The sequence below is a fragment of the Anolis sagrei genome, chromosome 4 (genome assembly GCF_037176765.1).
Source record: "Anolis sagrei isolate rAnoSag1 chromosome 4, rAnoSag1.mat, whole genome shotgun sequence".
Taxonomy (NCBI): Eukaryota; Metazoa; Chordata; class Lepidosauria; order Squamata; family Dactyloidae; genus Anolis; species Anolis sagrei.
Genome location: NC_090024.1, coordinates 83,267,721 through 83,295,687, shown reverse-complemented (window position 1 = coordinate 83,295,687; position 27,967 = coordinate 83,267,721). Strand labels below are relative to the sequence as shown.

General features: G+C 39.3%; 1 protein-coding gene across 1 annotated transcript in view; it reads left to right on the top strand.

Annotated features, from left to right (window-relative positions):
• The window catches only part of SYCP2L (synaptonemal complex protein 2 like), a 50,288-nt gene that overhangs the window by 7,998 nt on the left and 14,323 nt on the right, over nucleotides 1–27,967 (top strand). Inside the window, exons 3-20 of the mRNA XM_067467080.1 lie at nucleotides 1,030–1,134; nucleotides 2,700–2,724; nucleotides 4,592–4,677; nucleotides 4,786–4,874; nucleotides 5,968–6,002; nucleotides 8,693–8,835; nucleotides 9,090–9,142; nucleotides 13,364–13,409; nucleotides 13,720–13,812; nucleotides 13,905–13,965; nucleotides 15,764–15,912; nucleotides 18,711–18,771; nucleotides 21,568–21,662; nucleotides 23,257–23,408; nucleotides 24,300–24,351; nucleotides 25,392–25,441; nucleotides 26,091–26,117; nucleotides 26,453–26,474. Of these exons, the coding sequence (XP_067323181.1) occupies nucleotides 1,030–1,134; nucleotides 2,700–2,724; nucleotides 4,592–4,677; nucleotides 4,786–4,874; nucleotides 5,968–6,002; nucleotides 8,693–8,835; nucleotides 9,090–9,142; nucleotides 13,364–13,409; nucleotides 13,720–13,812; nucleotides 13,905–13,965; nucleotides 15,764–15,912; nucleotides 18,711–18,771; nucleotides 21,568–21,662; nucleotides 23,257–23,408; nucleotides 24,300–24,351; nucleotides 25,392–25,441; nucleotides 26,091–26,117; nucleotides 26,453–26,474 (1,344 nt within the window). The remainder of the gene's footprint in view (nucleotides 1–1,029; nucleotides 1,135–2,699; nucleotides 2,725–4,591; nucleotides 4,678–4,785; nucleotides 4,875–5,967; nucleotides 6,003–8,692; nucleotides 8,836–9,089; nucleotides 9,143–13,363; nucleotides 13,410–13,719; nucleotides 13,813–13,904; nucleotides 13,966–15,763; nucleotides 15,913–18,710; nucleotides 18,772–21,567; nucleotides 21,663–23,256; nucleotides 23,409–24,299; nucleotides 24,352–25,391; nucleotides 25,442–26,090; nucleotides 26,118–26,452; nucleotides 26,475–27,967) is intronic.

Here is a 27,967-nt window from a genome sequence, read left to right as displayed (position 1 = left end):
AGGTAGTCAATTGCAAAATTAACACCTGCCTCAAGCAGACAAGAGTTTTTTCTCCAACCCTGGACATTATTCCACATATATATACACCTCACTTGCATAGTTTCCAACAGACCTCACACCCTCTGAGGATGCCTGCCATAAATGTTGGTGAAATGTTAGGAGATAATTCTTCTGGAACATGGCCATACAGTCCAGAAAACTCACAGCAACCCACAAAACACAGAACTCTGATGCATATTAAGGGCTTTCTTTTGCATACTTTCTGGAAGTTTGTGGTCTGACCACCACAGTTTGAAGCCATTTTTGAACTGCATTAAATGATCAGTATAGAAGGGGCCATGGAAGCACCAGATATTGTGGGTGACAGTGGTTGAGAAAGAGGCAGCATCGTGCAGTGGTTTGAGTTTTGGACATTGGAGATGAGGAATCGATTTTCTGTTCACCCATGAAAAACCACTGGATGACTCACAAAAGCAAAAGCAACCCCCTATAAACAAATCTTGTCAAGAAAACAGTGTGACTGTCATAATTTGAGGACAATCTGAAGTCATAAAACAACTAGTGGTTGCTGCTGGTGATCATAGTTGTTTTTTTTCTCATGTCAGGAGTGACTTTAGAAACTGCAAATCACTTCTGGTATGAGAGAATTAGCAGTCTGCAAGGAACACCAAGATGTTTTTTCCATCCTGTGTGAGGCTTCTCTCATGTTCCTGCATGAGACACTGGAGCTGACAGATGGGAGCTCACCCCACTCCCGGATTCGAACCCCGACCTTTCGGTCAGCAGTCCTGCTAGCACAATGGTTTAATGCATTGCACCATCAGGGACTCAGTGATCATAGTTAAAATGGAAAAGGAAGGGGGGTGGGAAGCCTTTCTCTTATTGTTATTCTTCTGCTTCCTCCCATAAAAATGTCACACTCGTTTCCATATATCTTCATATATATAGTTGACCTTTTGTAACTACATTTTGCTGCAAAATTACCTGAAGATATTCATTTGACTTGGCTTGTGTGCATTTTGTTTTTACATGGTTACTTGGTTTGGAAGAACAAGAGAATCTCTAAGCCCAATAGAACAAAAGAATAATGTGTTCCTGAAATTTCTTATTGAAGGCTTCTTTGACACAGTCCTGGTAAGTGCATGGAAATGAAAACTTTGGGCTGTGTTCTGATTTCACTACGTGCATGTAGTTAAGAAAGACCAAATAGCGTCCCTCAAAAGTTGAATCAGTGCACTGTAGAGCTGCGAAAATGTTTTCCAATAGCTTCAAATGGCATTCAGCTGGATTCTGTGGCATGAACTCTTGCCAGGATCACTAGGCAATTTTCCAATTTTCCTGTAGCCTTTAAAGATCAGTTGTAGAAGCTGTTGAAGAACATGGAAACTATTAGTATGTATGAAGCAGCTCTAGATCATAACACCAAGTGGAGTATAATCTTAGAATCCTAGAGTTGGAAGAGACCTCATGGGCCATTCAGTCCAACCCCCTGACAAGAAGCAGGAAAATTGCATTCAAACCACCCCTGACAGATGGCCATCCAGCCTCTGTTTAAAAGCCTCCAAAGAAGGAGCCTCCACCACACCCTGGGGCAGAGAGTTTCACTGCTCAACAGTTCTCACAGTCAGGAAGTTCTTTATGTTCAGGTGGGATCTCCTTTCCTGTAGTTTGAAGCCATCCTAGTCTCCAGGGCAGCAGAAAACAAGCTTGCTCCCTCTTCCCTATGACTTCCCCTCACATATTTATATGTGGCCACCATGTCTCCTCTCAGCCTTCTCTTCTGTCGGCTAAACATGCCCAGCTCTTTAAGTCAATCCTCATAGGGTTTGTTCTCCAGACCTTTAATCATTTTAGTCACATTCCAGCTAGTCAAAATCTCCTTTAAACTGCAGTGGTCATAACTGGACACCGTATTTCAGGTGTGGTCTGACCAAGGCAGAATAGAGGGTAGCATGACTTCCCTGGATCTAGATACTATACTCATATTTATGCAGGCCAAAATCCCATTGTATTCAAAGTCCATGAGTTGTCTAGATTTTGGGGGGGGGGGGGGGGTAAGAAACAATTGGAACCAGTGAGCATAAATATAATACCACCCCCCATTCGTTTACCCAAATACGCATTTTAAGAAGACAAGGGTATAGGCAATGCATGCAAAATTCTTTAATTTGATGTTTCTCAAACTCTGCTCCTCTTGTGGAAGCAAAAGTCCCAAACATCTGGAGGAGCACAGTTTGAGAAATTCTGCAAGTTTGAACACTTGAAATGTAGCATATAAGTGCTTGATCGTAACTTATGGTAGTTCTTAAGTTTGCAGGAAAACCCCTTTAAATGTTCTAGAGCAGAAAGTAGTTCTTTTTTGAACCAAGCAAGTGTTGTCGCTTCACACTTTACACAGCTCTTAATAGGAGCAGTGTTTCAGTGGTTCCCAACTTTTGGTCTTCCAGATGTTTTGGACTTCAGCTACCAGAAATCCCAGTTAGCATACTAGCTGTTAGGACTTATGGGAGTTGAAGTCCAAAACACCTGGAGAACCAAAGGTTGGGAACCAGTGGAATTATTAGCAAAAGTTTGAATGTTTTGCATTCCTATTATGTGTGTCATATGCATATGTGCGGAAAGTAGAATATAAGGTATTAATGAAATCTGTTTTGCTTTCTCACTCCCGCCCTCACCACTGCCTCCAATTTTACTTTCAGGTTATTAGCAGAATCAGCTCTGAAGGTTAGTAATTAAATATCTTGTAAACTGATAGTTTTAAATAGTGTTTTTATTTTGGGTTGGTTAATGGCTAGGCTTGTTTGATTGTGTTCTTATACACACTCAACCCAATGACAACATTTTGGATAAAGCTGGTATGTCTATTGCATTGCTGAGTTTACTTTATAAGGCTGCTTTGAGAAAAGGAGAACGCAGGTCAAAAGAAAATGAGGTTTAACAATTGGATAATGAAGTTGATTCATTCCAGTTGATTCATGCTGCGCCCTCCAATCCATCAATAATGCCGAGAACTGAGAACACTCTCATCACCTCCACCCCACTTCCTTCTTATTTAATTAGAGTATATTAGAGTCAAAGTAATTGCAAAAGCTGATCAATGGAATCACAATTGCACTGCCATGCTGATTTCACTCTCCCAGAAACCACAGGTATTTTAATAATATACCAAACTATATTCAATTGGTTGATAAATATATGATTGAATCACTTTAAACCCTTTAATTTCCCAATGTCTATAGAAACATACATAAACAAACTAAAATGGAAGTGTCTTTTTAAAATGGGGGAGTAAAAACCAGGATGTGGATGCACAATGCTTATGTTTGCCATCTGTATCCGTGCCCTGCTCACCCCACCAGCTCAATAGATATTTTGAACAATGATTAATCGATTTGCCCCAAGGAAATGGGAAATTATTGTTTCCATTCAATATTTGATGTTTTTTCTTATGTCTGTTATAACAGGCTGTGTTTTTAATTTACTTTTAGTTGTTACATTATAATTCATGTTTATATGTTGGGTGGTTTAAATTTTGTTCGTATGGATGTATTGTAGTATTCAGGCATCGAATGTTTGCCTTTTATGTTTGGAATCCCATTGGGGAGATAGAGCGGAATATAAATAAATAATTATTATTATGTATTGTCGAAGGCTTTCATGGATGGACTCACTAGGTTCTTGTGGGTTTTTTCGGGCTATATTGCCTCCAGAACATGGCCATATAGCCCGAAAAACCCCACAAGAACCTATTATTATTATTATTATTATTATTATTATTATTATTATTTTAGGTTAGATATATTTTAACTGTTAAGTTATATTTAATTTAATTTTAGGCGTCATGTTATAATGTGATTTTATACATTGATTATTTTATGCTATTATATCTGTATTTGTTGTTATATCGAGGCACTGAATGTTTGCCTTTTTGTTGCTGGAATCTGCCCTGAGTCCCCTTCAGGAGATAGGGTTGTTTATATAAAGTTATTATTATTATTATTATTATTATTATTATTATTGGATCTTGTATAACATTTTAAAAAACTCATTTCTTGCTGATTTGAAATAAGATTCCAGCAAAACATTAGAAAACTTTCTGATGGAATACACTGCCTTGATGTGTGGTGGAGGTTTTTAAATAGATGCTGGATGGCCATCTGTTGCAAGTGCTTTGCTTGTGTACTCCTGCATAGCAGGATGTTGTTGGACTTGATAGCTCTTGTGGTCTATTTCAATTTTATGACTGTATAAAATGAAATGAAATGAAATGAAAGGTTTCTAATGTAGTAATAGAGAAATCACTATTAAATATGTTTCATTTATTTGTTTATTTTATTTATGATATTTTTATCCCGCTTTTCTCAGCCCGAAGGCGACTCAAGGCAGCTTACAAGTTGGCTGCAATTTGATGCCATAACAATCCACAATATACAATTAAAACATTTAAAACAACATTATAAAATCCGTACAAAAACTATTAAAACATACATATAATAACCAATGTCTTCCTGTTAATCTTATTTTCCAGTAGCATTGTCTCTTGTCAGCTTTCTCTGTCTCTCACCTTTCCCTCCTCCCCTTCTTGTCATAGGGAGAAAGCAGTTGCTGGATTACTTTTTACCATGTTTGGCACATCTTGCTACTGAATCCAATGTGAACAGCACAGTTCGGCAAGAGGTTGGTTTCTGTGGGAATGGTTGTGTGGAGTAAAAGAATGGCTGTATGTTAGTGGCTTAAATCTCTACCTTTTCTTTTTCTGCATGGTTTCTGATATATGCAACAAAGGCTATAAAGACCTTAAACACTCTGTTAGTTACCATTACAAATGAGGAGAGGAAGACGATTTCTGTGTCCAAAGAAATACACCTGCTTATGTAAGTTGATTTTTAATATGAGGAATTGGGTCCTCAGGAACTTTTACCAGTAGTTGTTAGTAGGTTGTTCTGTCCGCAGTCTCAGTACATACTTTTCATTGATTTATGATAGGAAGGGCTTTTGAAAAATCCAATGCTTCAATTAGTGGTTGCTACTGGAGCATTCTTCCACGTGTGCAGGCTGGAGCACCACATTTTTGCTCTCTACTCATGTTCTTTACCATCTTATGACAGAACCTTGTAGCGCTTAAGAGTAGATGCCACCACGAGTCCCTGAGGGGAGATGGTGTAGGGGTATAATTAAACTTTAATAATAATAATAATAATAATAATAATAATAGATTTTCTGTGAGCATGAGGATCTCACATCAGAAAGAATTGGGTAGCAGAGGTACCTTCACTTTATCTAAAGCCACTTTTGAATACAACCCAAGAGCAGGCCCGTAGCCAGGATTTCGTTTGGGGGGGGGGGGTGAATTTTTTTCAGGGGGGGTTTCAGGGGGGGGCTGAGTTTCGGGGGGGGCTGAGTCTGAGTGAAAGAGGGTCTAGCCTAGCAAACCTTTTGTATCATTACCCCAATACCCCCATGCATATGGGATATATTGAGTATGGTGATCAGATCATGATATGAATAAACATAACAGTTTAAATAATGCACCAATAAGGCCTTTTCGCGAACCACCATGAAAATTTCGGGGGGGGGGGGGAATTTTCCCGGCTACATGCCTGCCCAAGACACTCTTGGGCAGGCATGTAGCCGGGAAAATTCCCGGCTACATGCCTGCCCAAGAGTGTCTTGCAGGCACAAGATGAATGTTAAAAGACACTTAAAACTAATTATTCTGAGCAATAGTTTCCATTTCTTTCTGATTTATAGGTATGCATGTATCTGTAATATTTATTTATTTATTTATTTACTACATTTCTATGCCGCCTTTCTCAGCCCGAAGGCTACTCAAGGCGGCTTACACTGGCAAAGTAGTTATGTTGCTCCTAAAAGATTAAATGCCACAGTCTTGGAATTGTGTTTTATTGTGCATACTTACCTTTCCTGAGATGTAATTATTTTTTAAAAAATGTTATGTTGTTTCAGGGAAGAACTTGCAAAAACAATTTGGGATGTTGGTGGTAAGGCAAACTTCTTTGTTGGAATCCAGACGTATGAAGAAAACCCAAGATCTTATGAGAACCTGTGCCTCAAAATTCATCCCTTTGTCCCTCCATTGCAATCTAGTGATATTTTGGATTTTTTAAAAATCCACCTTTTTAGATGCATCTAAAGATTTTTTTTCTGGCTATGACCATGAATTTTGAAGAAATGATTGTATACAGTAGTGCGTTTTTTGTATACAGTGGTGTAATACAAGGTGCTGGCTTTAGCCTATAAAGCCCTAAATGGTTTGGTCCCAGCCTTGTGGGACCGCATCTCCTCCTATCAGCCTGCCCTGAGATCATCAGGAGAGGCCCTTCTCTCAGTCCCACCTTTCACAAATATGGCTGGTGGGAACGAGAGAGAGGGCTCTGAAACTCCTTCCCCAAAGAGGTGAATTTAGCCCCCTCATTAATGGCCTTTTGCTCCCACATGAAAACCTTTCTTTGGAAGCAGGCCTTCCGCAACCACCCTTAACAAGCAAGCTACTTTGGTCTGGCAAAGGCTCACACAACCAAAGCCTTAGAGCAGGGGTCCACAGACTTTTTAAACAGAGGGCCAGGTCACAGTCCCTCAGACTGTTGGAGGGCTGGATTATAATTTGAAAAAAAAACATGAATGAATCCCAATACACATGGCACATATCTTCTTTGTAGTGCAAAAAACACTTAACAATACAATAATTAAAATGAAGAATAATTTTAACAAATATAAACTTATTAGTATTTTAATGGGAAGTTTGGGCCTGCTTTTGGCTGATGAGGTAGGATTGTTGTTGTTGTTGTGAGCTTTCAAGTCATTTCAGACAGGTTGACCCTGAGTGAGGGCCGAGTAAATACCCTTGGAGCGCCGTATCTGGCCCCCGGGCCTTAGTTTGAGGACCTCTGCCTTAGAGCTTCAAGATTTTGCAGTAAAAGGTGTTAAGGATAACCTCAGTGGCTTGAGATCCAGGGATTTGAATGATAATGATAATTGTTGTCATTTATTATGCTTATTTTATTTGGTTTTAGTAATGTGTTTTATAATATGTTGGTTTCTTGTTTATTTGCTGGGTTGGGGAGGGGGGGTGTTGTTGTGCTTTTATATTATGAAATTTCTGTTTAAACATTTGCTGCTTTGAGTCTCACCCATGGGAGAAAAGTGGGATAAAATAATAATAATAATAATAATAATAATAATAATAATAATAATAATATAAAAGTGTGAGCAATGAAGTCTTAATTCCAGTGTATTTGCACATGAACTCACACTGTTCCCTTGGCATACACTACTGATACCATTTCATCTCTATGATGATGATGATGTTATACATCACAAGGTAGCTGAAAGGATTGGTAACACTGTGTATGCAAAATACATTGAGCATTTATGGAGAATTCTGGTTGCATCCAAGTGATATCTTAATGCCATATGCTGGTATAAGTGTGAAGATTCTGGGGCCTGCTGCCATCCCATTTTCAGACCCCCAAGAATTATACTTCCCTATGCATTTTAAAGTAGAAATGACATTTCTTTCAGAGGTTAACCATAGACTGGGGAGCGTATACATTCTTGGGGTAATACTTATCCAATTAGCAAATAATGAATGTGGCAAAAGATAAACACAAATTTGAAGAGCCAACTAGGGTCAATGTATTGTTGAAGGCTTTCATGGCTGGAATCACTAGGTTCTTGTGGGTTTTTTTCGGGATATATGGCCATGTTTAGAGGCATTTTCTCCTGACATTTCACCTGCATCTATGGCAAGCATCCTCAGAGGTAGTAAGGTCTGTTGGAATTAGGAAAATGGGTTTATATATCTGTGGAATGACTGGGGGGGGGGGGGGGCAAAGAGCTCTTCTCTGCTGGAGCTAGGTGTGAATGTTTCAACTGACCACCTTCATTAGCATTAAAAGGCCTGGCTGAGCCTGGGGGAATCTTTTGTTGTGAAGTGTTAAGATGTGCCTGGTTGTTTCCTCTCTGCTGTTTTGCTGTTGTAATTTTTGAGTTTTTTAATACTGGTAGCCAGATTTTGTTCATTTTCATGGTCTCCTCCTTTCTGTTGAAATTGTCCACATGCTGAAAGCCATTGAAATCCACAAGCAGAGAGAAAAACAGCAGAGAGGAAACAACCAGGCACATCTTAACACCTCTCAACAAAAGATTCCCCCAGGCTCAGCCAGGCCTTCTAATGCTAATGAAGGTGGTCAGTTGAAACATTCACACCTAGCTCCAGCAGAGAAGAGCTCTTTGCCCCACCCCAGTCATTCCACAGATATATAAACCCATTTTCCCAATTCCAACAGACCTCACTACCTCTGAGGATGCTTGCCATAGATGCAGGTGAAAAGTCAGGAGAAAATGCCTCTAGAACATGGCCATATAGCCCGAAAAACCCCACAAGAACCAACTAGGGTCCCTTCCACACTGCCTTATAATACAGTTTCAGAATGCAGTTTACCTACAATAAATTGGATTGTATGAATCTACACTGCTATATAATGCAGTTAAACTGCATTATATGGCAGTGTAGATGGGGCCCAGCTAATGGGCTCTGGGAGAGAGAATAAGATAGTTCCTATTCAAATGTATAGCGCTGGGAAGGATATACCGTACATTTCGTCATTGCTTGAAAAGGACTCTGAATCTGAACCCGCCGTTTTGACAATCTCTCTTCTCTATTTTGGAGACTATGACATGCAAGTTGGCATTGTGGAGGCCCTGTTCAGGCTGGCGAGGAGGCAGTGGAGAGACAACCTTGTTGACCATTGGTTTGAAGACCAACTCATTGCAAAGGCTTTTAAAGGAATCCAGGAGAAAGAATTTGAGACGGTAAAGGCTTGTATTTCTTTTTGTGAAGGAAGAGCAAAGAGTCTGATAATGTTGGTTGATTTTTCAGCAACTCTGTCAATGGAACAGGTGTTCTGAGTATGAGCTGATGTGTGAAGCTGAACAGGTGGTCAGTTTCTGTTTAGCAATACGTGTAGACTTGGGTGCTTTTAGAAATGTGCTTTTAGTTATATTAAAAAATTGTACAGGAGTACTTCTAAAAACTCATACTCTTCTTTTTTCTCTTTCCTTTGAAGGACAGCAGGAAATTTATTAATGAACTGAATGGAAAACTTGGGCATCAAAGGAGGTAAGGCCTTGCTTATGAAGTTGCTCCCCTGAGCTTTTTTGCAGGGGTTTCTCATCTTGACTCCAAATGGCTTTTCACAGATTGGACAGATAGCTTGTTTTTCTTTTTTTGACTTTTGTGTACTTTTTCAGTAATAAAAACTACAACTATTAGTACTAAAGAGAGGGATTTGTTTACCTTTGGGAACCATTGAAACAAATATGACTGTATAGGATTTTATAGTGTACAGGAATAGTATCTCTGCTAAACTTGAATATCATCAACAAGAGCAATAATATTTCCTAATTTCAATATTATTTATTTCTTTATTTAAAACATTTATATTCCACCCTTCTCACCCTGAAGGGAACTCAGGGCAGAGCACAGCATATATACGGCAAACATTCAATGCCGGGACATGAATTTATATACGCATACATAAACATTAAAAACATTTATCTCAATATTAAAATACATCGTATATCAAATAACAAACTTTTCAGTTAGTAATTTAAATTTTTTTAAAAAAAATACTAATTTGGGGTTATTTTTAAATAATTCATCTCTTAGAAAGGTAAGTTAAAGTCATGGATACAAAATTACTTTTGAGTTCCACTTAGTTAACATACATTCCAATGTTCCCTTTGATTAACCTCTAATGTTTTGTACTAGCCGACCCCTGTCATGTATTGCTGTGGGCCAATCTGTGTATATGTATTTTGTGTGTGTATATATTTGTGTATATGTGCATTTATGGAGTTATGCACATATCTTATAATGTAATGTATTTTTATTTTATTTTTTTGGCTTTTTAAGTCTCTTCTGCTGTGTTTTTTAGTGTTTTTATGAGTGATCGTAACTCGTTGGCCTGATAGGTGTATTGTGTCCAAATGTGGTGTCAATGCGCCCAGTGGCTTTTGAGTTATATTAATCCCACAAATGAACATTACATTTTTATTTATATAGAAGACTAGCTGTCCCCTGCCAAACGTTGCTGTGGTCTAGTCTTTTATATGTGTTTTGTGTGTATATATGTGTATATTTTTGTGTATATATTTGTGTATAAGTGCATATATGTGGTTTTGTGCATGCATTCTAATATTTTTTGTGACTTTTTAAGTCTCTTCCGCTGTGTTTTTCAGTGTTTTTATGAGTGATGGTCACTTGTTGGCCTGATAGTTGTATTGTGTCCAAATTCGGTGTCAATTCACCCAGTGGTTTTTGAGTTATGTTAATCCCACAAATGAACATTACATTTTTATTTGTATAGATGGGAGGCAGTTAATGTCCCCCCCCCCCCAAGGGGAGTAATGGAAGTATTTCTTGTGTTTTATGGACATTAAACTTTATATGATTATAATGTAATAAAAGAGTATTTCCTGTGTAGCTGTCTCCAACAGTTGTTGTAATTCTGGAAGCTGAGAGTCATATTCCAATATGGGAATGTACACTCCTTATTCCCGGTGGCGCAGTGGGTTAAACCTCTGTGCCGGCAGGACTGAAGATTTTTATTTTGGTTAATGGCTAGGCTTGTTTGATTGTGTTCTTATACACACTCAACCCAAGGAGCCCCCGGTGGCGTGGTGGGTTAAACCCCAGTGCCAGCAGGACTAAAGACTGACAGGTCGCAGGTTCAAATTCGGGGAGAGGCGGATGAGCTCCCTCTATCAGCTCCAGCTCCTCATATGGGGACATGTGAGAAGCCTCCCACAAGGATGATAAAAAAAACATCAAATCATCTGGGCATTCCCTGGGCAACGTCCCTGCAGACGGTCAATTCTCTCACACCAGAAGCGACATGCAGTTTCTCAAGTTGCTCCTGACATGACAAAAAAAATTCCAATGTTGCAAAATTTGAAAAAGTTAACTTCTTGGATTCAAACTCAGGTACAGTCCAAGTAATAAACTCCTGTCGTTTTGTACTCTATTAGATTACCTGCTTGATGAGAAACCATGTTGGCAACCCCCTCACTTGATGCACAGCTTGTGCTACAACCCTAACAGTGTTGAAAAGAAGCTGCCTGTCTTAATGAAGTGTGAATTGTTGATGGGGCATGGAAGGAGATGCGGGCTTGGCTTATTTTCCATGACTGGTTGTGTTTACATGAGCTGGTGTTGACCTCATTGAAAAGTCTTCAAATACAAGTGCTTGTCCAGGATAAATTGCTGTTTCTCACGTTCAGTCTTGCTCTGTATCATAGTGATGCTTGCAGCTTCACTTGTCCATTAATTGGCCTCTTAGGTCATAAGGGAATAACATTTCCAACAAGATGAGCAGAGAATATTGGTGGCCATGTCTTTGTATGTGTGATTGTAGTTCCCACATATTTGCCTTTGTCTGTTATTGCGCTTGGTTCATGCCTGCAATTTCCAGGGAGTACAGTGGATACTTTTTTCCAGCTTGGTCTGTACTGTGTGTGGTGCAATCCAATAGGAATATTGCAAAGTTGATCTCAGAGGTCATCCAGAATTGTCCATTTTAACAGCCTTTCCTCTCTCCATGTGAACTTGTTCTGGGGATTAGTGCATTGAGGCCTTCATGCCTAGAACATAGCTTTGCATGGTAGCAGTAACAGCAATACATACCTAGATCCAATTCAGCAGTGATGGCTTTGCAGAAAACTGTTAAGAGGCAACAGATGTTGAAATAGTATTGTATTTCGTCAATTCCAAGATTAACCTTTTTCCAGTATAAACATCTCTAAAAGTAGGATGCACCTTAGAATCTCAGTTGCGTTTTAATGTACAAGGGTTATCCAGAAAGTAAGGTTACAAGATTTTTTTGAAATTTGAATAATTAATATATTTTAATAAAACTTACATGGATTATAGCATAGATATTACAATATTTTTCTACATAATCACCATTCAGTTCAATACATTTTGTGATCCATGGGACAAGTTTTTGATGTGTGTGTCATAGAGGTTTCCCTCTGCCTTTTTCAGCCAGTTTGTCACTTTGATTTTCACCTCATCATCGCGGAAAAGTGCTTTCCACCAAGGTGTTCCTTCAATTTAGTGAACAGATGATAGTCACTGGGTGAGAGATGTGGCTGTGCGAGGGGTGGCTTAAAACATCCCAATCTAAATCAACAACTCTTGTGTTGCATGAGTGGTGTGTGGAGGCACATTGTCATGAAGGAGACAGACTTCCGCCATCAGCATCCCACAACGTTTGTTTTGGATGACTCTGCGAAGTTTCTTCTTGGACTCACAATATATTCCATACCCACTTTGTCACATGCTATCTTGACATTACGTCCTCTCCATAAACTGAAATGATTTCACAATGAATTGCAGCAGCGTTCATGCCCTTAGCATTTCGGTAGTGTATTACAGCGTGAACTTCGCACTTGGAGGGAAAAGGAATGAGGACGCTCATCTCTAATCTTCACCACAACACCAGTCAATGAGCTAGTGACGACTGGCAATGCTCACTCACTTCCATTGGCTTCCCACTACTGAGAAAATTTCCCGTGAGAGCTACGTGCCTTGTAACCTTACTTTCCGGATAACCCTCGTTTATATAAAAACAGCTTTTTTTTCTATTGTTGGATATTGAAATTAGATGACATACGGTATTATTGGAACCAAAGGCCTCTTGGTGCCTTAACTATACCAACAGCTGCCCATTTTAGATTTGAAAGAACTAACAATGTTGTAGAAAATAAGTTTAAAATCCTCAACAGAAGAAACATTTATTGAGGAGATGCATTCTTGGATTGAAAGCTTGACTTTTCTAATCTAGAAAAAGAAAAATAATGACAGGGAAACATGTCACAGCATGCTTTCCCTCATCAGAGAGCAGGCAGGAAGAGAGAAGTCAGAATGTGGAAAATTCACTCTGGGTCGGTTCATTTTCTTTATTACACAGGGCAGTCAATTAAATTTGGCACCTTTGCCATTCTTAACTAGAGAGATCCTTGGCCTCCCTAAACTACAAGCCTCAAAATTCTGCAGGCAGCAGCCACAGGATGGAAACTGGACACACTTTACCTACTCTTCAAAATACAAGTGTGACAACAATTGGTGAAAGAGAGGAAGCAAAACAAATAAGGCAGGAAAGAGTGCAATCCCTCTCTGTTTAAGCTATTTTGTCATTAATGGATAAGAGAGCAGCAGAAACAAGTGCAGAAAATGCTGCTGCTTCCACCAAAAACTGTGCATGTATGCATTGCTATAGTTATAGTAATGGGGAATGTTTCAATGCTCTGTCCACACTGGAATAATCTTCTTTTGTAGGGTCTATTCAATTCCATGTAAAGCTGCTCATGCGGACATGAATGAGGTAATTTTACAATTTTAATTTTGTGAAGCTGAATGATACCAGTGTACCTTCCACATACTGGCTGTCAATGGTCTGAATATATTGAAGGTAGAAAAAGATTTGTTGAGATACACACTCCACTTAGGTGGAGAGGTGCAGGATTGAGGGCACTTTGCACAGTACTTTAACATGAAGCATCCATCCATGTAATGTCTGGTTTGCCTCTTGGATTATCTTGAGCAACAAATAAGACAATGATAGTGTGTTATCTTTCCCGTCCCATTTCCCATAAGCAGAAATGTTTTCTGATGGCTCCTTTTTCATTTCGAAGTTAAATAAACCACCTGATGACAAACTCGAGGAGTTCTGGATTGATTTCAATTATGGGAGTGAAAGCATCAGCTTCAACTTTGAAGGACCAGAGGTAAAAAAAACAAAAACAAAACCGAGATCCCTAAACTCTTTCCTGCACTTAAGTAACAGAAGAAAATACATTTTATGGAAATCTTTTTTCAGTGTTCACTTTGGGAGTCAGTGAAATTGGCAAAGGATGACATCAGTAGCTTCTTCTTGCAAGGTAAGAATACACGGAAGATTCCTTACAGCCTGGAGATGTGTCTGCACTGAAATTGATCTTGTGTGAATCAAGAGTGGTCTTTATTGAAATTATCAAGTTAAATCAGAAAACATAGATGATGTACTAAGACACGAAGTCACTGGGGTTAGAGTCACAGGACCCCCATAAAAGTGATAAACCACGAATACAGAAATTGCTATTTTTTTACCTGAGAGAACAGCTTTCTAGGAAATACTAGGTCTTTCAGCATGACTGTGGTTAACTTCTTCTAAGAAGTGGGCCATAGAATCACTTTAGAGGACTTGGAGCAGAGCTTTCTGAATGTTTCATGTTAGTGACACATTATTTTAGATATACATCATTTTAGGACACAATAATTTATTTTCATATATTTTTAAAATATATAGATAAAAGATTTTTTCATGAGATATGTTGTACCCTCATACATTTTGTTATTACAGTTTATATATGTGTCCATATATTTTATATGGGATTGAATTACTGTGTTGCAAAATGATGCATGTCTAAAAATGGTGTGTCACCAATGTTTGGAAATGTTTGGAATGCTCTGACCTAGAGGTTTCTAGAAAGTACATCTCTTTAGGAATCTTTAAATCAGAGCTTTACAAACTGTGTTGTGACAAATCTGATTGTCAGCTGCTATAGGTAGGTTCCATCACATGAACGTAACGAGAAACCTATCTGAAATTAGCAAAACCAACTTGCATGCACTTTGATGCAGCAAAGGTGCTCATGAGCATGGTGCACTAGAATATTTCATAATGTTTGTGTATGCACACTGCAATTGAGGAATCCGAGGCTGACAAAGCTTATTCCAATTCACTTCTAATGATGTGACTGTACCCAAAGTTCAAGAATGTGGGATTGTTTTCTCACTTTATCACTGTGGGAGTAGAGTGCTGGGGCCATTATTTTCATATTTAGTTACTACTGAAACTTTAAAATTCAAACAGATTTGTTTATTAAATTGCAGCTGAATTATCCCTAAAATTTCTATTATGTTTCTAATTTTAAAAAAGAAAAGCTGGTGATTGTTTAACCTCTTGGTTGCTATTAACTGTTGTTTCCACTAAACAATTGGCATTGCCTCTTCAGCATCTTCCAATCTTGTGTGGGAAGGAAAAGAGGAAGGGAGTAAAAGGTTGTAATAGTAGTATATGGCCTGATATGCCGTTAAGAAGAATGAAGCAGCTGCTTTCTTTTCTCCTACTACCTCATGGCCCATGAAGTCTCTTCCAACTCTGTGATTCTATGATCCATCAGATAGCCAGGAGCAGGAGGCAGAGGCGCTCCACTTCACCGTGGGGTGTGGGGACTCCGGCACCCCACGCCTCACATCGCCCAGATCCACGGGAGGGCAATCACATGGGGAGAAACGTGAGCATGTGGCTTCCCCCCATAGATTTAATAGCAACATGGGAAATGGTGGCATGCCAGTTCTATCCTTCACCCATGGAGCCAGCACAACATCATCTGGTGGAAGTGGGCTGGCTCCACGGGTGACTGAGACTAGATCGGTGTATGCCGGAGATTTTAGCCCTGTATGTTGAGGTCGCTAAGCTGTCCTGTTGCCTTCAATTGCAGTAAAGGGTGCTATCCCATTATCAATGCAGAAGTGAGTAATTTTCATATTCCAGTCTGATCAGGCACCATATATGAGTTTGCTACCAACTTGTCTCATACTCAAGGTAACAGAATTAGTTAGTTTTGGTTTTGCATTCACAACCAATATTGGGAATGCTCAAAAAAACACGTGCCTTCTTTTTTCTTCATAAAGAGGAAGGGGGAGAAAAGGTCCTTAAACTGCTAATGAAGAGCCCTACTACAATCAACAAAAGAGAAGTAACAAAGATAAAAATTCACTTTGATAGCCAGTTTGACATTTTGGCACCACTCTCTAAAGTAATGGGAATTGATAAAATGAGGGCAAGTATTTGTTTTTGTTTCCCCTGTACTTTAATACTTATTTCAAAGCTTTATAGTGGGCTTTTTAACTTGCATATTATTAAAAATCATTCTAAAAATATTTATATATTTTGGTGACTAGTGGTTTGTGATGTTTGAAATAATCAACTTTTTTGATACTTAGAAAAGTTAGAAATAATAGTTTCATTATGTGCCAATGCTTGCTTGTTACTGTTGGTTGCATAAAACTTCTCTGAGTAAAGAATTTGCTTTAACTACAAAACAAAAAAAATATCTGCAACTTTAATGAGTCTATTTCCACTTGTTTATTGTTGGAAATAACATACTGTGTTTGGAAAAAATGTTAAAGATAGAAAATTAAGTTTTTTAAAAAGACTTATTTATTTATTTATTTATTTAGCAATTTTGTATACTGGTCTTCTCCCCTCTATCGGGGGACTCGGGCCAGTTTCCAACAATAAAATCACAAAACAATCATTAAAAACATCATATAACATACTCAATTAAAACGTTATAACAGCAAAATGCAATCACATAATAACAATGGTTAGTCGTCATAGTGAATTCGTTGTCCATCATTCATCGTCATCTATCCGATCACAAAAATATTGATTCATTCGTCGAAAGCCAAACCCCATAGCCAGGTTTTCACCCATTTTCTGAATGACAGAATGGAGGGGGCAGTTCTGATCTCCAGTGGAAGTGAGTTCCAGAGTTGAGGGGCCACCACCGAGAAGGCCCTGTCCCTCGTCCCCACCAGACACGCCCGAGAGGCTGGTGGGACCGAGAGCAGGGCCCCTCCAGACGATCTTAACAACCTAGATGGTTCATAGGGGAGAATACGTTCGGATAGGTAAACTGGGCCGGAGTCGTTTAGGGCTTTATAGGTTAACACCAGCACTTTGAATTGTGCTCGGAAGCTAATTGGCAGCCAATGGAGCTAGTGCAACAGAGGAGTAGTATGCTCCCTGTACCCTGCTCCTTTTAGCATTCTGGCTGCCGCACGTTGGAGTAGTTGGAGCTTCTGGGCAGTCTTCATAGGCAACCCCAGCCATAAAGTTAGGTTTAGTCAAAGTCAGCTCCCCTACAAGTTTTAGCCCCAGTTTCTTCCAATCTAGCAGTTTGCAAATGTGAGTAGATCAATAGCAGGAAAATACTTCATGCAGTCATGCCGGCCACATGACCTTGGAGGTGTCTACGGACAGCACCGTCTCTTTGGCTTAGAAATGGAGATGAACACCACCACCCCAGAGTTGGACACGACTAGACTTAATGTCAAGGGGAAACCTTTACTTTTACCTTAATGATGCAGTCCCTCATATTGTAACTGGGACTGCCAAATAAAACTCACAACATTCCTCATTTGACTTAATGGGAGCTGAAGAAAATCTAGCTAGCCACATAATGTTCACTTTTAGTCTGTATCCACTTTCTAGTCCCAAGTAGAGTAAACCTTCCGAATGTGAAGACAATGCTTATATGAATCCTTTTGATTCAGTGGACCTAACTGAGGTTGGGACTAGCATTTAAGGTTAACCTTAATGGGGACACAATTTAGTGGCAGCTGATTCTGTTTACCTGACAGTCATTGTGGTATAGTGACCTTGGGCAAGTCACATGCTCAGATGTAAAGGAAGGCATTGGCAAACCACTTCTGAATACATCTTACCAAGAAAACAGTATGATAAGGTTGCCATAATTTGAAATCGGGTTGAAGGAATATAGAAGCAATTTGTTTCTCATACATGCTGCTGCCAGGTGTGCTAGCTTACTAGGTGTCTCTCTGCAAACCTATTTTGGTGAAAGTGGAGAGCAAAAATCTTTCCAATAAATAAGTGGCCTCATTAGTTAACTTCTCTCCATATCTGGTAGTAGAAGAAGGCCATCTCCTGTATAATAGATTAAAATTACCCTTTAGTCTGTAGCTTTGGGAATTTTCCAGCTAGCAGTGTAGCTGACTATGCTAGCTGTGGGACGCTGGGCACTGTAGGCGAGAAAGCCCCCCAAACTGGGCTTTATTCTGGGGATGTGTATAACCTGGCAGAGCTTTTCGGAGTTGAAGCTGTCTCCTCCAAGGAAGCCTATTTGCCTGGCTCCTCCTTGGTGAACATTAGGTGCCTAGTTGGTAATGATGCATACCAGGACTAGACTTAACATGATCCAGTAGGGTTGTTTTTATATTTTCTTCTACTGCTGGAATCGACTAGCCAGATCTAGAAAAAAAAGAGGCATCAGAGTTGTCTACACTACAAAATCCTTCTGACGATGTTGCAAATAAGTTTTGATACAGCTCCTGTAAGTGCAAGCTTATACAAAATACCCGTTTCTACATATAATTCATACTAGGCTTGTATAGACTTGTGAAATATTTTCATCTCCTCTCTGTTAATATGGTCTGAATAAAGTAGCTGTATCTGGGGCAACGAAAATAAGGTTTTGGTTTTTTAAAATTTTAACAAAATGTGTGGATACTTCCTTTGGTAATAGGGGGTCAAACAAAATGTGCAGAGTGGTTGGGAGTAAAGATGAGAATGTATTGGGGGAAAAACTGGAAAAATTGGAGGGGGGGGCAGGTTTTTTCCCATTCTTTCCCAATTTTTCCATGTCCCACCCTTTCCTCTAATTTTCCAGGTTTTTTCCCAGACCTTCCCTTCTCTAGTTGGCAGTAGCATGCATGTATTCTTAGCTGCTTAATATAAGGAAATCTTGTTAGGATGCAGCAGACATTAGTTGCTCATTCCATAAGATATTGACTTCCTTCAATTAAACTCTGTCTTTCAATTAATTTAACCAAATAGGCAACAAAGGACAAAGACGATAACCATGACAGTGGGGATCAACCACAGCAAAATCCAACAGGTGAGCACCTTTTGAGCATGGATATATTTGCTATATTCTGCATATTTAGACTTCCACATGGCACAGACCAGCCTCCTGAAAACTACTGCCTATATTTTTCTTCTTGTGTTTGCTTCTTTTCATAGGTTTGCTGTACTTCTTCATGATTCTGGCAGTGCTTCTGTATGTTGTTGTGTGGAGTCATCCCTTGTCAGTTATTGTATTCAGGATTGGTAGTTAAAGAGATCAAGAAGCGGCCCTGTATTATGTGCTCCCTTTGTAGTTCTGCTTCAAAACAACTAGCATTCCAGAGCATTCCTTTCTAATGTTTGGTTTCCTCACCTTCACGGGGGAAATTAAATGGTAACATGAGATTTGGAGTGTTTGGGTGGGTTGTGTTATTGGCATGCTTCATTTATCCTCCCTCTTTCATGTGTGTGTCATCTGTTTGGCACAAAGGCTGTACTAATGTGCTTGATGATAAAAACAGTTAGCGGCCCATGTCTCCTTTGCTCATTAAAGATGTTGTTGATGACTCAAGATGAACCATGAACAGGTTGTCAAGGTAGCTGGTGACTGTGTTCATCACATCTTTTTTCATGATTTATGGTTATAGAAATCTCAAAAAACTAACAGAATTCCAGAGTTGGAATGTGTCACGAAGGTGTTCTAATCCAAACTCCTGCAACAGCAGCATATCTGAAAAAATAACAGTCTAGCTGCCTCTTTAACATTGCTAGTGAAGTATATGTGATTTTAAATAAGATATTATGCCAGTTGCTGAGGTAGTCTGCCCTACAGTTGAGTATTTTATTTAAAGTCTATTTCCTTTTGATTCCCATCATACCTACTGCTTTCTGGATAACAGAAAACAGACCTTCTCCATCATATCATTGCACATAGTTGAGGATTGCTACTATATCTTCCCCAGTCATCTCCAGGCTACTCAAACTGATCTCTTTCGTTTATTCTGATTTCACTGGAAAACAGGTATTTTGTTTCCTTTACCATTTTTTTGTGTACCAAATAGATTTTTTTGATGCTGATCACAGAATTAACTTTGAAATTAGCACATTGTGTAAGGCTTTTGAGAAATGGCCAATTTTGTTTTAAAATTACTGCAAAATTTTGAAATATCTATCTGTTCCACAGTCACTTGCATGGATTTTTTTAGATATCTTTGACAGCCATAACCAACATTGCATAACATATAAGAGAGACTCATTCTGTTAAAATACCACAAGAATGATCCATCTATAGTGGGTGACTATTGTTGGCCTCTCATCCACAAGGTGTTAGACAGTGATTACAAATGAAAACCTGCAGCAAAACATTAGTATATGTCACTATAGACATATAACAATGTTTAGGATGTATCACATTTTTTTCTGGAAAACTGTATGTGATACAGAGATAATAATTACATAGTTGTGTTCAGCATATTAAAATCTACTTGGTTCACCCAAAGTTTTGGAGGAAGCAAAACATTCCCCAAAAAATGTTGACCAGTTTTTCCAGAGTTACAATCCTTGTTGATCTTTTCTCAGATATAGAAGAGTGGATATTTGAATATTATACATTCATAAAATTGGAAGGGGATACATGGGCCACCCAGTCCAATCCCCTGCCATGCAGGAATACACAACTAAAGTACTCCTGAAAGATGGCCATCCTTTATATCTACTGAAGGAATCCTCTATCTTTCTACAACAGCATTTCTCAACCTGGGGGTCGGGACCCCTGGGGGGGGGGATGTCAGAGGAGTCGCCAAAGACCATCAGAAAACACAGTATTTTCTGTTGGTCATGGGGGATCTGTGTGGGAAGTTTGGTTCAATTCTATTGTTGTTTTGGTTCAGAATGCTCTTTGATTGTACCTGATCTATAAATCACAGAAACTGCAATTCTCAAATGACAAGGTCTATTTTCCCCAAACCCCACCAGTGTTCACATTTGGGCATATTGAGAATTTGTGCCAAGTTTGGTCCAGATCCAACATTGTTTGAGTCCACAGTGCTCTCAGGATGTTGGTGAACTACAACTCTAAAACTCAATGTCAATGCCCACCATTCCAGTATTTTCTTTTGGTCATGGGAGTTCTGTGTGCCAAGTTTGGTTCAATTTCATTGTTGGTGGAGTTCAGAATGCTCTTTGATTGTAGTTGATCTATAAATCCCAGTAACTACAACTCCCAAATGATAAAATCAATCGTCCCCTCCCTGACACCACCAGTATTCAAATTTGGGCATATTGAGTATTTGTGTCAAATTTGGTCCAGTCAATGGAGATATTTTCTGCATGTTAGATATTTACATTATGATTCATAACAGCAGCAAAATTGCAGTTATGAAATAGCAATGAAAATAGTTTTATGGTTGGGGGTCACCATAACATGAGGAACTGTAAGGGGTCGTGGCATTAGGAAGGTTGAGAAACACTGTTTTACAAGTAGTTACAGTAATTGAAAAAAAATCTGTTACGTTAAACAGTGCAGCAAAGACTTGAGAGCTTTTAAAAAGGTAAATTACTGCTCCTAAAGGATTTGGAAGATGTAACTCAGCCTCCTTTTTTGGTCTGGATATGCTAGTCCAAAGATTCTGGAGGGATCAACTGCAGCAAAAACAGCAATAGGCCCACATATTCACACAAAGTTGTCCTTTGGGCTGGACTATTCCAAATACTGTTTTATTTTGATAAGTTTATTCTTCTCAGCATGTCATTTAAGGATTCTTGATATATCCCCACATTGGGGCTTTCTTGAAAAAAGCTCTGTTCTACAAAGTCTAAATAATTTTGTCACACATTTGTTTTACTGTAGCAAGCAATAATTTGGAAGGAACAGAGGACTTTGTCTGTACAGATTGCTTATCAAACATTGTGACATCACAGCAAATTCATCAGTCTCCAGTAATGGTAAGTTTATTTCAAACTTAAGAAATGTGGGCTGGTGGGAGTTCCCACTCTTGCCCAGCCCTGTGTTGTGTATTCTCTTATTGAATGTGTGTGATAATAGGCAAGTAACACCTTTATACCCTCATGTGTGTTTATGTGCCTTCAAATTACCCATTGTTTTATGGCGACCCTATGAATTTCATAGTGTTTTCTTAGACAAGGAATATTCAGAGATGTTTCATCAGTTCCTTTCTCTGAATTATTGCTTAAGGCACCTGGTGTTCATTGCCAGCCTGCTATCCAAGTATTAACCAAGATTCATTCTGCTTAGCTTAGTCAAAAAATAAGACAATAACAACTGCTGTAAGTATTTTAGTTAGGCAACTAAATATGACAGACAGATAAGTAAAAGGTTTGTTGTAATTGTGTGGCTTCAAATTGTCACCAACTTACGGTAAACATAGGTCAAATCTATTGTGAAGTTTTCTTGATGGAATTGCTGGTTACTGGGTTCTTTACATTGATCCCAATCCATGCAACCCTCTGCTAGATGCTCTCTTCCTGACTGGGATTGCTCAACCAACATCTTGGGGGGGGGGGGGGTCAGAAGAACCCTTAGTTGTGGCCAGGCCATCACTAAGAGTGAAGGCCGAAGAGCATTTTTGAATAAGAACAGCAATAAGCCAAGCTGGTGCCATCTTCTCCCTCTTTTCCAGCTGAAAGATCCTTACCTGTGCTGCAATGGGGCCTCAGCCATCAGGTCCATTCAAACTGCTGACAATCCTTGTTTAGGACTTGGCTGTCAGTCTGGTGTTTATTTTGGTGGAGTCCATGGCTTGATGGGGTTGGTGAGCTTGGTGTCTGCCTTGCAACCCAACCTCTACTCTTCCACTGACCTGTGACTGCATCTGTTGGCAGCCTCCGCCACCTCGGCTTGCCTGAATCTTGGCCTTTCAGCCCTTTGCTGTGGACTGCTTATTGCCCCAGATTACAAGCTACTGCAGATTGCCTATTGTGGCCTCTCCACTCACACCCTACAGGGTTTTTCATCTCTGCCAGCTTTGGAGGTCTCTTGCTGTTCCATAAGAGGATGCCTTGTCATCTCTGCCACCTTGACCGGAGCTTCCACTATTTGCTGACCTGATTCCATCTGGCCTTCCTGGTCAGGACCTGGTGGTTGATCCACAAGGGACAAGATTGCTGGTACGCACCAGATCAGAGTCAAATACCATCAGAACATTTTGTTGATGAGGTTAAGTGAGACTAGAAATCTAATTCAGCTAGCATTATAAAGGACTTTAGTTTTGATAGTCTGGACTTTGAAGGGGTATTAAGCATAACATTTGGCTAACAAGCCTTCCTTCCACTTGTAGAATATTGATCTCCTCCATTGTACTGCAGGACAGAGCAGGGACAAAAATAGATAGAAATCGTTCCTTGCTAGCATTTGGCCCTTCCTTGGACCTTGATTGATCTTGTGGAAGAATTAGCTGTTTCCTACTCTTTCAGTGTAAGTAGTGTAATAGATGAAGAGGTGGCAGCTGCAAAGGAAAGGTATTGCCTCATCTACAATGTCCAGAACTGACCTAACATAGAAGCTATTCTTCAGTTTTAGGTTAGCATTTGGGCCACAGTGTTCTACATTGGGCAGAAAACCTTCAGGTGCTTCAAAGGAGGTCTAAAGCTTTTTGACCCCCTCTTTCCTTTACAGGATGATGAACAAGAAAAGACAAACAGAGCAAGACACAAAGAAATTACTGAAGCTAAGTAAGGAATCAATGCTTTTACTTTTAAACTAGATGCTGCAAATATCTAAAGTTACATAATGCTTACAAATCAGGGCTACACTCCTCACCATAGTAATTACAAAGAATACATGCCATGAATCTATTCAGAATGTACTATCATATGAATATGCACATATCTGAATGTTTATTGTCCATAATGTGCCAGTAGTAGAGAAACCTGAATTATAAGATAGAACCATACTGTTGTATGTGGGGAAACTGTACTGTCTATTCATGTAACTTCTAATGACCAGTAGGTGTAGCTTTCTAGATGTGACACAGGTATTAGGATAACACATCCAGTGTTGAATAAATTGTAAAGTTCTCTAAGTAGTGAAATGTTTTACCAAGAATGAGCAATACACTGTAATGTATTAATGACCATTCATATGATGGCATTATTACATAAAAATATAACATGCACATTTTGGCAAATTTGACCACCTGCATGGAAGGAAGAGTTCTCCTTAAAATGTTAGTCTACAGTCATAATGGAGAAAGGTCATAACTCAGTGATGCAGCGATTGCCAAAGATTCTCAAGATCTCTAGTTGAATGTGCCACATTGCAGGTGATATAAAAGTTGATTTGTGTGAAAACCAGGAAAGCCACTTCTAGTAGTAACAGCAGTAATAGTAATAACAGTATCATATTGGTATTAGCACTAATTGTGTAAGGGAATTCCTTAGAATCCTGAGGGCAAATGAGAAGAGTTAAAAAGCTGAAAAAACGAGCCATTATTCTACAAAACTGTATTTTCTACAGCTTTGTGGAGTTTGTGTCTTTGAGTTTTGTGTAATTTGCCAACTATGAAAATGTATCCTTCTGTGGTATTGTCATGGTACTTTAAAAAGTTCATTTGCATATTACAGGAACGATGCATATGAGTTTGAAACCTCTTCTGATCCTACAACACAAGAAATGGTAAAAAAACCCCTAACGGTTTGTTAGAAAACACTTGCAGCCATTCCTCTGTATCCACAGATTCTGTATCTATGTATTCGATCCTCTACAGCTTGAAAACCATTCTTAAAAACCCAAAAGCAATTTTTGATTTTGACATTTTATATAAGCGATGCCATTTTACTGTTCTGTTCAGTGTACATAATGGGACTTGAGTATCTACAGAGGTCCACAGTAGGCTTGCTTGATGGTTTCAGGTGTAGGGGGCGCTGGTGGTTCGATTTAGAATTGAGTTCCGAATTTTTCCTAAAAAGAAATTTGGAACTTTCCGAAATTTCTGAATAGCTTCATTAAAGTTGATTTCACACCTTTAGGAAGAATATTTTGACTATACGGGATGTGTAGTGTCTTTTCTGGCAATGCAAGAAAAAAATACAAAGACAACAACACAAAGCAACCACAACTAACATAAACATCATAACCCCTGCCCTCCCCCCGGTTAATATCAATAGCTGCAGAATACAAAACAAACTGCAATCAATATCAGTCTCATAATGTGCACAGTGAAAAATCTCTAGGTCCTCGGATTTCTAGACATTTTCAAAGGCTTGTCTAAAAAGCCATGTCTTCAGTTGTATGAGGAAGGCTTGAAGAGTGGGGGCTAGCATAATCTCCTTTGGGAGGGCATTCCAAAGCCGGGGGGGCACCACTGAGAAGGCCCATTCCCTTGTCCCCACCAACTGCACTTGAGACAGAGGTGGGACCGAGAGGCGTGCCTCCCTGGTAGATCTTAGTGCCCACATAGGTTCATAGAAGGAGATACAGTCTCGAAGGTAGGTTGGACCCAAAGCGTATAGGGCTTTATAGGTGGAAACTCATCAGAGCTGCTTCAACAGTACCATGGTATAAGTTGGAACCTTACCTATCCTAGCTGAATCTTTTACAATTAATCAGGAGCTCTGATCTCTCTGTCAATTTCCTAATTTTATCTGATAATTGTTGTGTTTCTCTAGTTTTAAAAAACTCAATTCAAAATATTTTTGTTTTCTCTTTGTGTCCAGGTTTCTAAGATGAAGCAAAAAGTATTTTTCTCAAAGTCTAATTTACAAAGGTATGGCCACTTTTATAGTCACGTCCTTTTGACCATTGCAGAATTCATTGTAAAATACATTTCATTATTTAAGAGCTGTGCCACAATGGGAAAGGCAAAGTGGAAAGAAGTGAATATCATGGAGAATGAGAGACTACAGAATAATTCAACTGTGAAGCAGTTTGTGCAGCAAGAGGAAACACTGTTCCCATTCTGAAAAAAAATAGGGGGGGGGGGGTTCTGGAGTAAAAGCCAATATATTTAAATATATTGAAATCTGCTCCAGCTATCTAAGCTGGAGCACCTGAACAAGCAAAATAGTGCACAGCACCGACTGGTCTGAATGAAGAGCAAAACCATTTGAAACTGTGATAGGTGAACAGTCAGATAATTGTTACTCATTTTTATTAGCAAGTGGTCGACGTAGTGTAGGGGTTTGAGCATTAGACTATGATCCTTGTGGCAAGGGTTCAAATTCTTGCTTAGCCATGAAAAACCATTAGATGACTTTGGGCAAATGGTATTCTCTTTGCTTCAGAAAAAGATAATGGCAAACCTTTTCTGAAGAAGTCATCCACTTCACAGGCAGGGGCAATATCTTTGCAAAAAGGTCTACATGTTTTTCTTCTGATCCATTGCTGTCTCTTTTTTTCTCTCTCCCTGTGAATAGGATTTCTGAAAAAAGAAGGCTGGTAATGTATTCACTTTAGAAGTAATCTAATATAGAGATAACGATTTTACAAATCAGTGAATTTTGTGGCAAATTACTGTGACTCAAACATTTTATCAGTTCTGCAACTTAACAACATTTGCTACTCATAGAATGCTTTTTGAACTTGAGTTTCATTTAGAGGCAGTATTTGGATGGGGTTGGATGCACTTTTTAAAGGGCGGGAGGAATTAGGTATCTGTCCACTTATCACAGAAACTTACCACATATTGTGTGGTTGGGGGTAACAAGGGCAAGTTTAGAGAGGACTATTCTCTCTAACTCATATATATGAGTTACGCATCAAGTATGCCTTCAAGTAGCTATCTCTCTGGATCTAAAATGGTTTAAAAAATAATCAGACACACAAACATTCTTCAAATGTCCTGCTCTTTTGATATTTCTTTCAAATGAAGCCTTGTTGTGTTTCTCAGGCCTTCTCTGAAATATGAAATGCACAGTTGAGTCTGAAATGTCATAACTAATTGCAGAACCACAGAAAATAACCTTCTTTGCCATGAAATAAATAAAGGGGATTGTATGTTGCAGCCCTTTCTCCTGCTATACAGCAAGGACTATACAGTTGCCCCTCCACTTTTGCGGGTTTTACTTTTGCAGATTTCATTATTTATGGTCTTGCTTTATGTCGTCATTGGCAATCACTCATGTCCAAGTATGATTGTCTTCCAAGTGTAGTGTCCTAATGGGGGGTCCGTAGGTGATTGTCGAGACCTATTCTTGACCTGCGTGTTCTTCCACAGTTAGGTCATCAGTTTCCAGGTGGAAGGTTGTCCTAGTCAGGGTTGGCTTGACATGCCTTCCTCTTCACACATTTCTAACTTTTGCCCTCCATTTGTGCCTCTTTGAATTCCACAGCACTCTTGGTAACAGCCGACCTCCAGTTAGAATGCTCAAGGGCCAGGGCTTCCCAGTTCTCAGTGTCTATGCCACGGTTTTTAAGGCTGGCTTTAAGCCCATCTTTAAATCTCTTTTCCTGCCCAACAACATTCTATTTTCCATTCTTGAGTTGGGAGGATAGTAACACCATTGGGAGATGGTGATTGGGCATTTGGGCAACGTGGCCAATACAGTGGAGTGGATTACAGAGGATCATAACTTCAATGCTGGTGGGCTTTGCTTCTTCCAGAATGCTGACTTTTGTCTGCCTGTCTTTCAAAGAGATTTGCAGGATTTTTTAGAAGCCGTGCTGATGGAATCATTCCCTACTTTATATATTCTCTTTAGGAATTTCTAGATATTCCAGTGTGACTCTGTGCTCACCGTCTGCTTGGGGTTGACCATAGAATTGCACTGGAGGATTTAGAGATTCCTACAAAGGTATTGACTTAGATAAAATTTAGTGATGTCTTTATTTGTGAATGATTTTTACACTTTCACGGGTGGTCCTGTGCCTCTAACCCTTGAGAATGCAGAGGGATTACTGTACAGGACTGTGGGACATATGGTCCTTCCTATGTCCGCCAGAATAAAGAATGGCAAACTAAAGTAGGGCTTGGAGTCCTGCAACACTTGGTACACCTCACATTCTACAGCCTTAATGAAAGAAGTGCTTCCTCCTGGGTTTTTCTTCTGAACAGTTGAAGGAATATGAAAGATTGGATTCTAGCATCTTTCCTTTCACTGCAGTACAGGGAGAGCAATTTTTGTGGAGGCCTTACTATAATATAATATTTCCCTGGAGAAATTCAGCTGATGCCCTTAACTTGCCTTGCAGAAGATGTAGACTGATCATGCTAGTTTTTGTGTGTGAACAAGACTGTGCAGGCTAATTTGAAGATTTGAGAACCTGATATGCTGCCTTGGGCTTTCAATTTCTA